Raw genomic sequence first — 15,976 nt, 5'->3', positions numbered from 1 at the left:
TATCATGATGGTTACTGATAAGAAATTAGCTGAATTAATTAAAATTTCCTTTTATATATACTTCGTGGTACTTGTTTTCTTTTTATTGTTTGATTGACTGATTGATTGCTGTAGTTCATAGATTTTTAATACTGTGCATTTTGGCCATAATTGACCACCTTTGTATTTAATTTTTTTCTGCGTGTATCTCTATTGTGCCAAAAGCATGTTGTCTTTTCTTGTGATGATTCTAAAACGAGAAAACAAATATATAAGTAATATCTGTGGATGCCATATATGTCAGTGTGAGTACGGCGAGTCAGAAGGCTCAGTGATCGCGTTTGGTTGGTCGGAGCAGTCATGTCGGAGCAGGAGTCTCTGAAGAGCTCCAGCGGGAGGAACCGCGGAGGAGTACAGCGAGTGGAGGGCAAACTGAGAGCCAGTGTGGAGAGAGGAGATTATTATGAAGCTCATCAGATGTACCGCACATTATTCTTCAGGTAAGCTTTATCGCTAATTGCCGGAGTAATAATGACTGGTCCAGGCCCAGTCGCTTCCAGATCTTTCTTGTTGTCAACCGAGTACGTTCCTCAGTTACGCTGATTGGCCAACTGCTCGTCCTGACTCGCCCCTTGGGTCATATCTTATTTCTGATTGGCTGTTTTCTACGTCATTCATGACAAAATATCAGCGTGAGCCTGTATAGCTACATGCTAATCTGAAGAACAAGGTTGATTAACAATTCCACCAGCTGAAAAATATATCAATTATACTATAATCTAATAATACTTAACCAAAATCAATGTTATATTAAACGCCAATTAGATTAGTCTGAACATTTATTTGAATTTAAGCGTTTTAACAATAGAGCTTGTAAACCAGCATAATTGTGAAATTTCAATTTAAAGTCTGTCTAAAATCATCAGATAAATTCAGACAAATAATTCAATTGTGATAAAGACATTATTATAAAGGAATTATTTCTTAAAACCTTATCTGTCATTCATTTTTTTTCTTTTGTTGACCTGCTGTCTATTGAGCTGCCTACCTAGGCAGCATTTTTGGCATCACAGTCTCAAAACCTAGCAAGCTACCTCAGTTGCACTTTTGGCCATCATGGTCTCAACCTATTGTGCTGCCTATCTAGGCAGCATTTTTGGCAGTTTCAAATCAGGTAAGCTGCCAACCAAGATGGCATTTATAGGCATTGGATTTGAAGGTCCCTCAGCTTGGTTCCCAGATGTCTACTCACTTTTGAGAGACAAGCAACATCAGTATGAAAGATTGCACAGATCAGATAATAAAGTAGAAATGACAGGGTGAGACAACTGTACAGACATCATAATGAAGAAAAAAAGCCTCATTAAAAGAAAATGTTTGGCATAAAGTGTTATTACTATTTCTTAGGGGGGGAAAATGCATTAATATTTAATTATAAGTTGCAACCTCCACAGAGTCAATATTAATGGTCAGGTTGCTATAGCCAAAACTTTGGTCGCTCATGCAGTGCCAAATGTGGGTTTCAATGGTGCCAACAGTGCTAATCTTGGGCTGTGGACAATGTGAAACATTTATTGTTCTCTGATGAGTCCACCTTCACTGTCTTTCCCACATCGGTGGGAGTTATGGTGTGGAGAAGCCTCAAAGAGGCTTAACACCCGAACTGCTGTGTGCCTAGAGTGAAGCACGGGGGTGAATCTGTGATGGTTTGGGCTGCAATATCATGGCATTCCCTACTGTGCTTGATGGCCGCAAGGACTACCGAACCATTCTGGAGGACCATGTGCACCTAATGGTTCAAACATTGTACCCTGAAGGTGGGCCGTGTATCAGCATGATAATGCACCAATACACACAGCAAGACTTGTGACAGAGTGGTTTGATGAACATGAAAGTGAAGTTGAACATCTTCCATGGTCTGCACAGTCACCAGATCTAAATATTTTTGAGCCACTTTTGGGTATTTTGGAGGAGCAAGTCAGAAAATGTTTTCCTCCACCAGCATCACATAGTGACCTGGCCACTGTTCTGGAAGAGGAATGGCTCACAATCCCTCTGGCCACTGTGAAGGACTTGTATCTTTCATTTCCAAGATGAATTGATGCTGTATTGGCCGCAAAAGGAGGCCCTACACCAAACTAATAAATTATTGTGGTCTAAAACCAGGTGTTTCAGTTTCATTGTCCAACCCCTGTATATGAAGGAACCTGCAGGAAGAAAAAAACAGGAAATGTAATCATAATGAGGATCCCTGCAGACCATTTCATGATGTGACACGGTTAGTTCAGGTTGTAAAATGTCTTAAAAATTTGTGGTATTTGTTATATAAAAAAATAATTTTTACCTTGAAAAATGTATTTAAACATTTTTGAAATACATGATATTTTTAGGGCCAAATGTAAATTTAAAAATGGAATAAATGTCAAAGCCAACATCAATACAAATAATATTTTTCTGAGAACTTGGCACATATATTTTAAAGTCACCATGAAATCAAAATGGACAATAATTATTTTTTATGGAATAATGCATGTATTATAAATGATTTGTCTGTGCACAGATATTTTTTTTTTATGCCCTCGTAATCTTTAATCAAAATAGCTTCCACTCCCACGTCTCTGATGACGCATTTACTGGCGCGAGGGACAACCTGTCACTCACATGAGGTCGACCCATAGCAAACAACAACGATGATCCAATTATCCATTCAATTCCCAAAGGACAAAATAAAGTCCTGCACTACTTTTTATTTTATTCCTTGTCTGAGGGACCGTTTCACTTGGATATCGCTGATATACGTCACAATAGGGGGGAAAAAACTATTGCAACTTCCATTTCATGCATACTTTAAAATGGATTTTTAAGATATATATTTTTGTTGTTTATCATGATTGTTTTTCATTGTACCATGACCCCTGTTTGACCACAATAAACATCATTTTAATAATATGTTGCTTTGGGTGCAGGTACATGTCACAAGCGAAGCATGCAGAGGCCAGAGAGTTGATGTACAATGGAGCTTTGCTCTTCTTTAGTTATAATCAGGTATGTGTTCCTCTGTCATCTGCTTTAGGTCAGTCAGAAGCTCTAATTTATCATGTCTTTAAAGCTCTGAACAGGGGCCTGTACCATGAAGCCGGATTAGCTGGCTAGCCAGTTAAGTTTCAGATTAGTTTGTGCCAATCCTGGGTTTTAGGTACCATGAAAGTGACTTGGCTTTTAGCGGTGTTCATCACCATAGTAACTTACGCTCCACAGCTAACCTGCTCCAGGACAGGTTATGTTCTGGGTAAGAGATCTCAAACTGAAATTGGACCAATCAGATGTGAGCAAAGTGACACTGACACATCCAACGCAATAAAGTCCCTCCCCCAGTTTCTCTTCCTCCAAATTAAAGATCACTATATAGTAAAAACAAATATTTAACGATGAAATTGTCTTGCTTTAATGATTTATAGAATTATTTTATGATTTATATGATTTAAATAATTATTATATGATCTATATTATTAATCCATTTCACACAAGCAATTTTAGTTTAACAGTTATTATTAAGCATTTATTTTAAATAAATATTAATATATACAGATCATATGTAAGCTGTAGAATCAACAGATAACTCTTTAAAAATGACTACATAACCTTACATGTTTGAGTCTCTATTGCTGTATATAATAAACTATATAAACACTTGACAATTTTCACTTGCTCTGATAGAGCAAGATCATTTTTTTTATTTGTCCTTTTTCATGGACAAGTTTCTTCTTTAGTGTAAATGCGTTTAAATTCTTCATTTTCTTCAGCAAAAGAGTTTTGAATCGCGTTGACTCTCTCGCGAGAAGTAAATCACAGTTTATTTCTGTTGCAAGGCATGTGATTGGCTGTTTGCCACTGATGTCACGCATTCATGTGCACGCGCTCCACAAACTCAGGATCAAAGCCTGAGTTGACAGAGAAAGTTGATGATCAGCATCATGGTACCAACAAAGCCGGATTGGAGAGGTTTTTTGTTTTTGTCAACTTGAAACTAATCCTATAACCCTGAGTTTGTTCAACTACCATCATGGTACAGGCCCCAGGTCAGTTGTTACTGAGACAGTTCACATTTAGTAGACTTTCCCCCCCTCTGTGAGTAAGATCTCTGTGCTAATGTTTGTTTCCTAAACAGCAAAACAGTGCTGCAGATCTGTCCATGCTGGTACTAGAGTCCCTGGAGAAATCTGGGGCCAAAGTAGATGATGAGACACTAGGTGAGTTATAGTTCACTTTATATGTAGTTAGAGCTGAATTTTTAGAATATTAATGGTGTATATTTATTTTTAGGCTAAAACAAATGTGTTAAAAATGGTAGTCAACAATTAGATCAAATGTACTGCAGCACCATGCTGTTAAATGCAATAGCTTTGCATGGTACACTCTGTTTTGTATGGTACTCTTTGTAAACATATGACACTGGGAATATAGCTTAATAAGACATTTTATTTATTTATTTTCATTTTTGTGCTATTCAATATATCTTGATAATATGTACAGTAAATCCTCCGAACTGGTTGAAAAAGTGTGTTTTTGGTCAGTCGTTGGAGCCATCATTTCAATTAACAGCCATTTTAGCCAGATTCAAAGTGTTCAATGTAAGGTTCAAAATAATTAAGGTATGTTTTCATTTAAATTTTATCTTAATTAAATTAACCGTAAAATATATTATTTTCATTTATATGCACTAATTTATCAAAATATTGATTAGAAATATTAAAGTTATTAATTGAAATAGAACTGATTTCCAGAAATGTGAATTCAGATTCAAAAAAGTAACTTAAACTTAACTGACAGTTTTGCTAATGGAGACTATTGATTCAGAGACACTGTCTTTCTCTTAATGCTCTTTTAATCACGTGACGAGACAAGGCACCGGTGCTAAACTGGTTTTATGGAAGTCTATGGGAAATTTGATGGCAAAATTAAAACCTGCATAATATTGGCAATGTTGGTTCATTTTATATTGTAAACAAATTAATACAGAATATGATAAATATTCAATATTGCACAGTCCTATGCAGATGTATTGTTCAAATGTCCTTGTTTTTTTTTAATCAGCAGAAATGATAAAGATGGCCTTTTAATTGTGTAATTACATTGTTGGTGTGTTTTTCTTCTTCTTCTTCTTTTTTTTTTTTAAAGAGCATTTGACTAAACTCTTCAGCCTGATGGACCCAAATTCACCAGAGAGAGTGGCGTTTGTCTCCAGAGCGATCAAGTGGTCATCGGGAGGGTCGGGGAAGTTGGGCCACCCCAAACTACACCAGCTGCTGGCTCTCACATTGTGGAAAGGTAAAACAGACATATGACAATAAACATCAAATCAATGTTCAACCAGCTGTTTTGAGAATGTATAACCTGCATCATTTATTTGGTTGCATTTAGAGCAAAACTACAGTGAATCACGCTATCATTTCCTGCACTCATCTGATGGAGAGGGCTGTGCACAGATGCTGGTGGAGTATTCGTCTGCACGAGGATTTCATGGGGAGGTGGACATGTTTGTAGCACAAGCCGTCTTACAGTGAGTTCTGGAGTTTCAGTGTCAAATCTGCTCGTAAAGGAATAGTTCATTCCTGAAAATGAAAATTCTATTATTTTTTTTCACCCCAATGCATTTCCAGACCAGTTTAACTTCTGCAAAAAATGTAAGAAAATAATGTGCAGGCCACTCTGCCATACAGTGTATGGACGTGAATAGGGAATGGGGCTGTCAAGCTCCAAGATATGCACCCATGCACTATATTTCAGGTCTTCCAAAGCCATACAATAGCTTTGTGTGAGGAACAGACTCAACTTTAAGTTCACAGAAAACTTTGGTTTCTGTTGTTAGATTATGTTCAAATGTGTCCGCCTTTACATGTGATATTTAAAATTTGATGTTGTGACATTAGTGCAATAGGGCCAATCGTCATTAAGGTCAAACATGATGCGACCTGTCTAGCTCTATCATATTGGATTTGAGAGCTTCAGCAGAAAGATAATGTCTCCAGTTAATTACGTAACCTTGGATTCCCTGAAATGAGGGTAGGAAACATTGCGTCAGTAATTGGAAAAAAAAAAAAAAAAACTTTGTCCAAAAATTCTGAAGCCCTATTGAGTAACTGCTATGCAAAACACTGGCCAATGGTGTCCAAGCACCAATTCCTCAGAATCTTTTGACTGAAAGCAAAGAGGCGTAGCACGTCTTATAAATTTGTATGTAATGTATCGTTCCCTCATCTCAGAGAACCAAGATTATGTAAGTAACTGGAGACGTTCCCTTTCTTCTTTGATTCACTCAACATTGCGTCAATAGCTGACTCTATGGGAACAGTGTTTAATCCTGCTATGTTACAGTAAAGAACTGGCCCAGCTCAAGAGTAGAGCTGTTGAGAGGAAACATGTCAATTTGTGACTAGGTGTGTGCATGGCAACCCATTACATAATTTTGTTGTGGTGAAAAATATCAACACCACCATCAGCAGTATCATACAGCCTCATTGAAAGCAGTGTCAAAGCCAGCATCTTCACCATTTAAGAGATACTGATGACAGTAATACTGGCATGTATCAGAAAAGCAATTTGTTTGCAAAGACAGCAGAGAGTCTGTAGATATTTATGTTATGCTAAGTTGCAAGTCCGTTGGTACTTAAGCACATACAATACAACCAAGATAATGGTGGATACCATGAGCAAACATCTTAAAAATCCTTCTTGGTGGCCAGTGCTGTTCAGCACCAAGCACAGAAGATACATCTCCGTTATAAACCCTAGCAAAAGTATTATGTGAGGATATCCTGTCGGCATGCAAATACTTAGATGGACACGACATTTAAGGCTAATGCCCAGGGGGAAGCTATTCCTCTGGTAGAATGGGATCTGAAATGGGGTAGTGCAAGCCCTGAGAGTCATATGTCAATGAAATGGCATGAACAAGCCAGTGTGATAACCTCTGTTTTGATACTGGCAAGCCTTAAGTGCGACCCCCATAACACAAAACGCTATTCAGAAAGCCTGTACTGGCTAGAGCACTGAATATAGATGTGCTGTTTTCCCAACTGAAAGGCCAATCATATAAAGGGATATGATTTGCTGCTATAACTGCCACATATTCCTCAGCGATATGGGCCACAGACCTGCAGCAAGCAGTTCCATGATCCCTGGGAACCACAGGTGACTGGGCCATTCCGGTGCTATCAGCAGGATGGTCTCAAATGACCATTTCTCAAATGACCAGATGCAAAATCTTCACCGGGGGAAACGCATTTTTATGTGTCCTCTGCCATTTGTGCATCAGTGCACCCATTCCCAGATCGGCATGCAACATTGAACAGAAAATTGGGCAATGGATGTTTTCCTCGGAGGCAAACAGATCCACCTCCAATCTCTTGAAAATCATCATTACGGTCTGTGAATGTAGTCTCCTTTCTCCTGGGACTTCTTGTCATGACAGCAAATCCAAACCACAATTTAGTGTTGTCTGTGCAAACCAGAACATGGTGGTTCTGTAACTCCAGATGAAGCGCTTTGAGCGGCAGATGCACTGGCAGTAGTTCTAGGCAATTGATATGCCATGCTTTCTTTGCATCTGTCCAGATGCTGAAAGCTGCCCTGCCATCACACAGTGGGCCCGAACCAGTACTAGACATCTCTGTCGTGATAGACCTTCGCTTGGGAATCTAGTCCATCGAGGCAGCTGCATGTCACCATGATTTGCATTTCCCCCGAACTCCAGATCTGACAGGGAACGCAAGGCTTTAGCCAAAACTGTCATTATTTCAAAAACCTTCAGGTATACTGAAATAAACTAGTCTTTCTGATAAATGTATGAAGATGAAGAGCGGGAACATATCTGAGGGGTCGAGCTTGCTCTCCTCTGCAGAAAGTGGCACATATACTTGGACTGCTTTTGCACCACAGTTTAAACAAACCAAGCTCTTCCACAGCCTTGGAAAGGACACAAAATAGCTCCACTTCAGACCCGAAGGAGAGCTCATTCAAATCACTCTAATGCGGGGGACCGACTCCTCCATTGTACTTGACCATTCTTCGTCCTCAGTGGCAGCAAGTAACATGACGTCATTCCCATTGTCTTATACACCAAACATGATTAAACCGTGGGCTCCAGGGGAGGGGCGGAGGTCAGCTCACGCAAACAGTATGGGTGAGGATGTAGGATCGGGGGAGTTTAAGGTACACAGGACCTTAGCTGGCTTGAGCTCATTGCTGAAATCTCTGCACCCAATTCAAGTCTCTGCTGCAGCACAGGAGAAGATGGCAGGGGAGTGCAAGAAGCCAAGTCATTCCCCAGAAGGAGCGCAACTCTGCAGAATCCTGAAACTTGTATCTTCACAGCGAGGGCATTCTGTCTTACTGAGAGGGGCTTCAGTGTGGGTGCGGCCTAGGCAGAACGCGCAACTCTTGTGCCCATCGGATGGCTGGATAAGACCCTTACTCAAAGTGTCCATTTGAAGCAATGCATCTTTGAAAGCAATTTGCTTTTATGCAAGAAATAATGGTCTAGTCCAGTAGTTCCCAATCCTGGTCCTGGAGGCACCCCAACACTGCACATTTTGCATGTCTCCTTAATCAAACACACCTGATCCAGGTCATCAGCTTATTAGTAAAGACTCCAAGACCAGAAAAGTGTGTGTCAGAGAAAGGAGACATGCAAAATGTGCAGTGTTGGGGTGCCTCCAGGACCAGGATTGGGAACCACTGGAGTTTTCTTGTCGGAACATGGCAGGCAGGCATGCAGCAGGTGTCCATCTGCAAAGCTGTTGGCTGCAGAGGTGATTCTCAACAACTAGGATCTTGTTCTTTGGGCTTCCTCTTCAGATGAAGCGTAGTCAATAGCTGGAGGAGTAAGATTCTAAGGAATTGATGTTCGGCACAACTTCACAAAGGTGAAAAGCCCACGTCAATTAGGTGCCATTTGCCAGTGTTTTACAATGGTGCTTCAGTATTTTTGAAGAAAGCCAGTTTCCTATAGCGTCAGCTATTTTCGCAATGTTGAGTGACCCAAAAATGAAAGGGAACAACATAAGTTTGGTTCTGTTTTTCACATAAATGTTTTTCATATGAATGGCATTCAGAAGAATTGGAAAATAGCATTATTATGATGTATGAACTACTTCTCGCCCATCTAGCCTTGTTTTTTTTAAAGTGAGTTTTAAGTCAATGATTGATACTAAACTTGAAGCAAATGTTTTTGTGCTTGTCACAGTCAATATGATATTCAGTAAATATATGTTCATTCCTGATTTTTTTTTTTGTTTTTTTTTTTTCTATCATGATATATATCTCAGAATCTTGTCTTGACTGCAGGTTCCTTTGTCTAAAAAACAAGACTAGCGCGTTGGTGGTGTTCACCACATACACACAGAAGCACCCATCTATAGAGAAGGGCCCTCCGTTTGTGCAGCCTTTGCTTAATTTCCTGTGGTTCCTCCTGCTGGCTGTGGACGGGTAAGATACTGTCCTGTATTCATGCTTTTGATCTCAGCATCAGGCTCTTGTGTCATTATTTTTGAATGCTCTACATTGTAAAATTCTGTGGATGTCAGAGGTCGTGCTACAAATAATCACATTGACAGTATGGGTGGACGTTTTCTGTCATGATCTATTTTTATGCATCAGTAAAATATAGTGACGTTTGATATCAGTGTGACTGCTCTAAGAAGAGCTATTTTAGTCTTACCAAGAGCTGCTTGGCTTTTTCTTTTTATTCTTCTATCATTATCTCCTGTCACCTGATTTAAAGGAAGAGTATCCCATGAATTTCTCCAACCAACTTCTCACTTAAGCCTCTTTTCCAGTCTATTTAAAACTTGATGTTTCTTCACTTCTAATGCCTGTTAGCATCTTTTACTGTGGGAATGTACAGTATGTGTTGTGTGGAAACGCAGTAGACCCAGGCTTTTCAGCTCCAGTCCTGGAAGGCCAGTGTCCTGCTTTCAGAGGCCCTGTGCCAAATGGCACACTTCATGTGCACTTGTGGACTTGTGAATTTACAATGGCCGCCGCATGCTTGTCCGTTAAGTCCACAAGACCGTAGGATGTCCCATTTGTCTTTTTGAGTTTCAGAATGGTGCTTGCAAGCACCTCCTTTGTGGCCGATATGTGCCCTCAATGTGCACCTTTGCCTAGCCCACACTGAAGCGAGCTCCACAGCAGACTTCTACCCGACAGTCAAAATGGCATTATGTCACGAAAGTGTGGACTCAAAGGAAGATCGCAAGGGCTTAGGGTTCCATTTGGGACAGGGCCAGAGTTTAGCATTAACCCTAAACAAGCACATGTGAACAAGCTAATAGAGGTGTTCAGAATTACTTGTAAATTACAGCGATATAGGTTACATTGGGATTGTTTCTGAGGTCTACAGGACACTGGCCTTCCAGCACTGGAGTTGAAGAGCCCTTCAACAGACCAAATAGTTATCTGAAATTTTTAATTATCCATCAGGGTTTTATAGCAAAATAATGGAACAAACCATTAACACAACTTCTGGATGATATGTGGTTTAATTTCCAGTGGGAAGTTGACCGTCTTCACAGTGTTATGTGAGCAGTATCAGCCATCACTCAAGAGGGACCCTATGTACAATGAGGTAAGTTAGTGATGATAACGCTCTTTAACATCACAAACATACTTCGCAATTCTCTTGAGTCTTTCTCAGTACCTAGAGATACAAGGGTAGACAGAATGACAGAAACACTAGCTCTGCTCCTGACCTAATGAGCTGTCTACATCAGTGATTCTCAATCGGGGTCCTTGTGGACCCCAGCACTGCACATTTTGTCACCCTTCTCTGGAGCCTCTGCTAACACAGATGATATAAATCAGGTGTGTTAAAAATGGACATACCCGAACCACAACACCACAACAAATAGTGGTTCTCATGTGACAAACAAGAAACTTGATTCGCAGTTGGTAACAAAAGAGCCTGAAGTGAGCAGAGTTGCTAAGCTAATGCAGCAATAATCTATGTACTAAGAATATAACTACATAACACAAAATAAACAGAGTAAAATATGTTAGAGGTTGCAGACATCATTCAGAGAGATTCAAATTTAATTTGGATAAGACTTCTGGAAATGTTTATAACACACATAAATGTTTATAACACACATAAATGTTTATAACACACATTATGTTCTTTTCTTGATCTCAGTATCTGGATAGAATAGGACAGCTGTTCTTTGGAGTGCCACCTAAACAGTCGTCATCATATGGTGGTTTGCTAGGTAAGAAACATCCCTGCCTCTGTTTGACCACAGAAACAGCACTGTACCCAGATTATGAAGGAGCACAAATACATTAGTTTTCCAAAAGTAGTTAAAATATATGCTATGTTAAAATTGTTTTAGAACTGTAGTATGTTCAGTGTTTGCAGTCTTTTAGCCCCTTTTTAAATGAATACTTTGGGTTAAATACAGCTTCATGTCTATAGAGAGTATCTGTGGTATCCTGTTGATAAGATAATTATTTCCACTTTTATCTCAGTTTGTAAAAATGAACAAAAACCCATATTTAGTAATATACTTTTATTGGAGCCTAGTAGGCAATTACTGTACATTTAAAACATCCAAATATCACTATAATCAACTGTAATAATAATAACACTCACTGATGCTCTTTTGTTTTGTTGAATATTTAATTTCGAAATTATACCAAAAAGCAATAGTCCTTTCCAGTGCAACTTTCACTATTCTGGAAAGATGTTCACCAGTGTTTGGAACATGAATGCAGGGATTTGCTCCCAATTTCAGACCCAAGTTATTCATTTAAAAAAAGAGAGAGGAAAAAATATACTCCTTTTAATTAACCCCTCATTTAAACTGCTTAGGGTGGGTGATATCATCAAATTTTTTTATCGTCATTTACATAAATCACATAACCGTGTCAATAATACACATCACCAAAACGTAATTAGGTTAGTCACTATACCAAATTGCTAAAAAACTTCACCAAAATATCACCACATATCAAATTATGTTTAGGTATATCCAACCATACCTGGATGCATCCAGTACACTCACTTTCAGCGGTATGTATTATATAGCAAATCTCAACTGCTTGATTTACCTGCAAACATAGAGGGCCCTATCATACACCTAGCGCAATGCGATATCAGGCGCAACGCAAGTGTTTTTTTAGTGCTAGTTTCAGCCTGACGCAGTTATCATTTTCACATCCAGTGCCACGTTGTTTAAATGGCAAATACACTTGCACCTATCTGTTCACTCATGGGCGTGCTGGTCTGAAAACGAGGTGTGTTCAGGTGCATTGTTGGCGTGTTGCATTGTTGGCGTGTTGCAACTGAAAATGACTGCGCCATTGGCCAACTGAAACCTGGTCTAAAGTGGCGCAGTATTACTATTTTTGTTATTTAAAGGGCACGTTAGTAATATGCACCTATAGGCGGCTGCACAACGTGCGTACCCTCACAGGGACGTGCACCAGCACACAAACATGCCAAATATTAAAAATAAAAGGATTATAATGTAAAATATTATAATATTATTATTATTATTATTATTATTATGTACATAAAGATAAAAATGCCTACATGCCATAATGAATAGTCATTGCATGTATCAGAATTACCTATTTGCAGTAATGATGAATGAAATTGGCTAATTATTTGACCAATCGTGGCAATACACACATGTATTTAAACTGACTCGTCAGGTTGAGGGTGTCTATATTCCGCCATGTAAATAGCAATCCGCCATGGTGCGAGCGCACCTGGCTTTTAAAGGGAATGGGAGATGACACTGATTGGTTTATTGCACGTTATGCCCAAAACACACCCATGACTCATTAAGAGACTAGGTACAACCCTTGCCGACCTTTTTTCCGTCGTTAAACTAGCAAAATTGGATTCGGACACGAAATATATGTTATATCCAACTTTATCTGTGTATACCACGTTCCAAATTATTGGAACGTGGTGTACTGTAAATGTTTCTCTCTGTGAGGTTTGGTTAGTGGTGGCTGAAATGCATCTTTATGCACAACTGCCAGCCTGCATGGAGAGGTTCTTGAGACTCCAGAGACACCAGCAGCTCCAAATACCTGTTTGCTGCTCAACACTGGCTTTTTTTTTTTATAGCTGCCCTTTTAATACAATTAATTTTTTTGACAGGAACTTTCATTAATAAGCCTTTATCTGACCGAGTTCTGCTGTGCTCTAAACCACTCACAAATCTTATGATAATTCGATAATCTCCATTCAGTTTTCACACAATATTAATTGTTTTCATGCCTTTTGCACAACATTGCACCATTTCATGCTTTTCATCTTCAGAAAGATCTTTCTTCCTCCCCAGTTTACATGAGAACACTGACTTGCTTAATAATGTGGAACAACCTCTAAGTAGAGTTTCCATAGACCTGGCAAATTATTTTGTCTGAGATTGATACCAGTTATCTAAAAAGACATGGATAAATAAACAAACATTTTCTTAGAAAAACTAAAATCTGAATGTTTATTCTACTGAAATCTTACTGATATGTCAGTTGCATAATAATTTGGAACGCAGTGTACATACAGTATACTTGCGTAGGGCGATTATTTATGCACCACTGTTCAAAAGTTTTAAGTTGGTAGGAAAAGAAGTCGTATCTGCTTGCCAAGGCTGCATTCATTAGATCCAAAATACAGTAATATTGTGAAATATTTGTACAATTTAAAATACTGTTGTGAAATTTGATCGATATTCTTGCCCAGCCACGCACAAAGATATTATAAACATTAATATCATGATTTTCTGTAAAGCTGCTTTAAAACCATGTGTATTGTGATTATACAAATAAATTTGAAAAGATTAAGATTTGAAAAAGAACTGAGAGATGGCTCAAAATTAGTTTCTGTAGTTGTTTAACCTGCAGTGTTTTTGTTCAGCACTGCTCAGTATAATCAAACGATAAAAATTAATGTATTCTGGTTTGCTTTCTTTGTGCTAGGAAACCTATTGAATAGCCTAATGGGCTCAGGTGAGGAAGAGGAGGGTGAGGAAGCTCAGGAGGACAGCAGCCCCATTGAGCTGGACTAAAGCATCTGACAAGAGGCTCGCTGGTCCCCACATCATAAACCAGCCCCATACCAAACCATTCACTGAAGTGAACAATGACCAATCACGCATCCGTTTGGGCGCTCTTTTTCAATAACTAACTCTTTCCTGTTATTGTTGGACTTTGTTCTGTGTATAGTTTTTATAGAATGAAGGTGCAACAATTTCAAACTTCCTGGACTGTTGAACAAAATTCGTAAAAGAGCAGAAACCGATGCACTTCAGATGTAATTGTGACACCCTCCATTTGTAGTTCTGCTGAGCTCTTGGTGTCAGGGACCCTCGTTTGTGAGAGGGACCCTGATCCTGTCCTGCCACAGAGGGTGGCGGTTGCTCAATGTATTAATAAAAGTAATTAAATTGCTCTTAACTTATAATCCATGCTAATATACTTTGATAAATTCTACAGTATGACAGCTCAAGGCTTGGTTTCGTGTGTCCGCTCAGCTAGATCTTACCAGGGATACCGCGGTATCCTTGATAGGACAATTCACCACTTCTGTTACATTGTATGCGCGAGGATGAGAAAAGCACACATCGTACAATTTTGCGTGAGCGGGTAGATGAATGCATGTTTGTGTTGGTCGAAGTGTGAATGTGCTGTTATAAATGTATCGGTCACCAGGGGGCTTCATTCTCTGCTGAGGTGTGATTGAACGTAATAAAAGGATAGAGATGGATGTAACATAAATAATTTTGTGTCCTGTTTTTCTTCAGTGCTGTAGATATTAAACTCAATATAAAGTTAAAATTGATGCTAATTAAATATTTACTTTTTGAATAATGTCACCTGGGTTGTGTGAACAATATCCAATAGCTATATAGCAGATAGAGTGCTGCAGTGAAGTATTTTTGTAGGCCCAACTCGTTGTGCTCCTCAAACCATTCCTGAACCATTTTTGCTAATTGGCACGGCGCATTATCCTGCTGAAAGAGGCCACAGCCACCAGGGAATACCATTTCCATGAAAGGGTGTACATGGTCTGCAACAATGCTTAAGTAGGTGGTACGTGTCAAAGTAACATCCACATGGATGGCAGGACCCAAGGTTTCCCAGTAGAACATTGCCCAAAGCATCACACTGTCTCCGCTGGCTTGCCTTCTTCCCATAGTGCATCCTGGTGCCATGTGTTCCCCAGGTAAGCGACGCACACGCACCCGGCCATCCACGTGATGTAAAAGAAAACGTGATTCATCAGACCGGGCCACCTTCTTCCACTGCTCCATAGTCCAGTTCTGATGCTCACATGCCCACTGTTGGCACTTTCGGTGGAGGAAAGGGGTCAGCATGGGCACCGTGACTGGTTTGCGGCTATGCAGCCCCATACGCAACACACTACGATGCACTGTGTATTCTGACATCTTTCTAACCAGCATTAAAAGGTTAGTTCACCCAAAAATGAAAATTCTGTAATTTATTACTCACGCTCATGTCGTTCCACACCCGTAAGACCTTCATTCATCTTCGGAACGCAAATTGAGATATTTTTGTTTAAATCCGATGGCTCCGTGAGGCCTACATAGGGAGCAATGACATTTCCTCTCTCAAGATCCATAAAGGTACTAAAAACATATTTAAATCAGTTCATGTGAGTACAGTGGTTCAATATTAATAATATAAAACGACGAGAATATTTTTGGTGCGCCAAAAAAAAAAAAAAAACGAATTATTTAGTGATGGCCGATTTCAAAACACTGCTTCAGGAAGATTCGGAGCGTAATGAATCAGCGTGTCGAATCCGCAGTTCGGAGCGCCAAAGTCACGTGATTTCAGCAGTTTGGCGGTTTGACACGCGATCTGAATTATGATTCGACACGCTGATTCATTACGCTCCGAATCTTCCTGAAGCAGTGTTTTGAAATCGGCCATCACTAAATAAGTCGTTATTTTGTTTTGTTTT

The 15,976-nt window shown here is 39.4% G+C and overlaps 1 protein-coding gene across 2 annotated transcripts; it reads left to right on the top strand.

Annotated features, from left to right (window-relative positions):
- The first annotated feature begins 292 nt into the window (after positions 1 to 292).
- Positions 293 to 14,769, top strand: get4 (guided entry of tail-anchored proteins factor 4). Of its 2 annotated transcripts, XM_051915073.1 has the most exons (9): positions 293 to 479; positions 2,946 to 3,024; positions 4,148 to 4,229; positions 5,158 to 5,307; positions 5,401 to 5,539; positions 9,325 to 9,465; positions 10,531 to 10,606; positions 11,171 to 11,243; positions 13,969 to 14,769. In XM_051915073.1, exons 1-9 carry the CDS (start codon positions 340 to 342, stop codon positions 14,055 to 14,057), a joined length of 969 nt encoding a protein of 322 aa, XP_051771033.1. In that variant the 5' UTR covers positions 293 to 339; the 3' UTR covers positions 14,058 to 14,769. The 2 variants fall into 2 exon arrangements, with proteins under 2 accessions (XP_051771033.1, XP_051771034.1); XM_051915074.1 differs by lacking the exon at positions 11,171 to 11,243.
- The last annotated feature ends 1,207 nt before the right edge of the window (positions 14,770 to 15,976 follow it).

Source organism: Ctenopharyngodon idella, chromosome 12 (genome assembly GCF_019924925.1).
Source record: "Ctenopharyngodon idella isolate HZGC_01 chromosome 12, HZGC01, whole genome shotgun sequence".
Classification (NCBI taxonomy): domain Eukaryota; kingdom Metazoa; phylum Chordata; class Actinopteri; order Cypriniformes; family Xenocyprididae; genus Ctenopharyngodon; species Ctenopharyngodon idella.
Note: the sequence above shows the minus strand (reverse complement) of the source record. Positions and strands in the feature narration are given on the sequence as shown.